Source organism: Meriones unguiculatus (genome assembly GCF_030254825.1).
Source record: "Meriones unguiculatus strain TT.TT164.6M chromosome 13 unlocalized genomic scaffold, Bangor_MerUng_6.1 Chr13_unordered_Scaffold_28, whole genome shotgun sequence".
Lineage (NCBI taxonomy): Eukaryota > Metazoa > Chordata > Mammalia > Rodentia > Muridae > Meriones > Meriones unguiculatus.
Window position 1 is genome coordinate 14,025,030 of NW_026843644.1, and position 2,264 is coordinate 14,027,293.

The 2,264-nt window shown below is 50.4% G+C and overlaps 1 protein-coding gene across 1 annotated transcript; it reads right to left on the reverse strand.

Moving 5' to 3' along the window:
* Positions 1–1,033: 1,033 nt before the first annotated feature.
* LOC132650609 (pro-adrenomedullin-like) lies at positions 1,034–1,806 on the reverse strand. The gene is made up of 3 exons (XM_060375956.1): positions 1,718–1,806; positions 1,417–1,566; positions 1,034–1,226 (listed from the first exon to the last, which is right to left on the reverse strand). The coding sequence occupies exons 1-3, from the start codon at positions 1,804–1,806 to the stop codon at positions 1,034–1,036; spliced, it is 432 nt and encodes a 143-aa protein (XP_060231939.1).
* Positions 1,807–2,264: the final 458 nt, after the last annotated feature.

A 2,264-nucleotide genomic window follows, 5' to 3' on the forward strand; every position in this document is an offset into this window, starting at 1 on the left:
ATAAAATTGGGAGTGTATTGGGCAATCTGAGAAGCCCATGCTTGCCTACCTACTTGGTCTCACCCTATCTCTCCTGGTCTGGCCGCCACGCAAGGTGGTGAACCCAGGACACGCGCTTTGTACACCCATATGGACAACAGAACTCGTGACAGATAAAGCCGTGTAAAGAAATGTTGGCTTACACCCACACTGAAGTTCTGTCTTCCCAAAACAAGAAGCAAGACACCAGCACCCACAGGCCAACCCAAACCAAGACCACCCTTCCTTAGATGAAGGAACTGAAAATGAATCAGCATTGAGACAGTTTATTGGTTTGCTTTTTCCCAGGTCACATATTTTAAGTAAATAGATTATAAGAGACATAATGTCTTTTCTTCTTCCACAGGTGGTAATCAGGCGCTCTCCTCTTTACACACACACACACTCACACATATTCAACCAAACAACCTTATAGCTCGCTGAGACCTTCACTTCTTAAAGTAGGGGATGGTGACAATATAATTTCCTTTAAAATGCCCTTAATGCAATATATAATGTACAAAAATATCTCTACATATTTGAAGTTATAAGAAAAGCACCTCTTGATACAAACAAACTTAAATATGACAGTTACTTTTGTATAACAAGCATTGCACTTTTACTCACTGGGTTTTGGAAAGTTCAAGTAGTAATGAGGCTTATTTTCCCCGTGAGAAACCAGTTTGTGAGCAGGCTAGGCAGCGGCTCAGAACCCTGCCTGAAGAGTAACAGTCTGTACTTCTCAGTGTGTGTGGTGAGCCTGGCTTGATCTTGGGTTCCTCTACCTCCGTTAGGGGCAGCCAGGCAGATCTCTGCAGGTTTGTCTCAGTCCTCCCTGGTGCAAAGCAGGTGCCAAAGGGAAAGTACCCCAACTGTTCAATGCTGCCACCCTTAACTAAATCCTAAAGCGCTTAGGGATGACTCAGTGGGTCCCGGAGGCTGCGGTTGCCTGTGTCTGCTCTTGGGAGGACATCACAGATGGGGCCTGGAGGACCTCCGGCAGGGAATGCCGGCATCAACGGCCATAGCCTTGAGGGCCGATCTTGTTTTTGGGGGCAACAGGGTCCTTCCTTTTGTCTGTCAACTGGTAGATCTGTTGGGCCAATTTCTGCAACATGCAGGTCCCAAAGCGGCATCGAGAGTTGTGGGAGTCAGGGTTCATCATCTTGCGGTAGCGTTTGACTCGAAAGTGGGCTGAGCTTGGAGTGCTGCAGAGAAGGAAGGACACTTGAAACTTAACCAACCAGGGCTTTGGCCCTAAGCACCTTGGACCAGGGCCAAACAGAACCTGAGGGACCTGGGACCTGCTCCCTCCACCAGAGCTGCAATCTGGCCTGGACAATCCTCCCGGGGCCTGGGTAGTCGAAAGGGCACATCCTCTGCAGAGGGTGTAGTTACCTGGCTTGTGGAGTTTTAGATGTGCTCTCCTTCTCCTGGTCCAGAACAAAAGTCTCCATAGGAACTGTCTCCCCACCAGTGAGTTCTGAGGAATCGCTGCTGGATGCCTGCAGTTCCATCTCTCCACTACTTAGTGCCAGTTTATCCCACCTAGAAAACACAAGCAGGTGTGTTTGGCTTGAGTTCAAGTGATGTCCCGGCCAGCTCCCATCTCCACTTCCTTCTAACCCCTCCAGGCCATCACTCATTGTTCCATGACTGCCATGTATTAGGACTGAAGAAAGCACTGCCCCAAACTCACTGCAAGGACACATCCTCTGGCTGTGCAGCATCCACGCCTAGAAAGGCGAGTGAACCCAGAAACATCAGGATGATGGAAACCAGCTTCATTCTGTGCAGATGCTCAGATACCCTGGAAAGGAGCAAGAAGCTGAGGGTTTTCAAACGGGCCAGCTGCACAGCCCTGGAGCAGAAGGAAGGGCAGTGGCAGGAGGGGGAGCATCTTGGCGGCGCTCTGCCTGGTTCTGCTGATTTTCTCTTCTTGGAGCAGAGAGGCACCCAGAGGCTTTTGGGCTGGTCAGGTTGGTGACAAGCAAAGCAAAGGAAGCCGGAGTGCCAGGCTTCCAGAGGTCTCCAACTCAAGTCCTAGGATCCTGGCCCACAGATTTCAGGTGAGATAGAGCAGGGTGCATGAGTTAGACCTGGGACATGAGGTGTGCTCCACAGTGGATCCCTGTGGGATCCACTTGTCCAGGTCTCCAAGCTTTGGGGATTTGGCAAAGCCACACCCCACTCCCCAACACGCTGGAGAACAGCGGTCCCTATCTGCTGAAGGAGTAAGTTGTCAA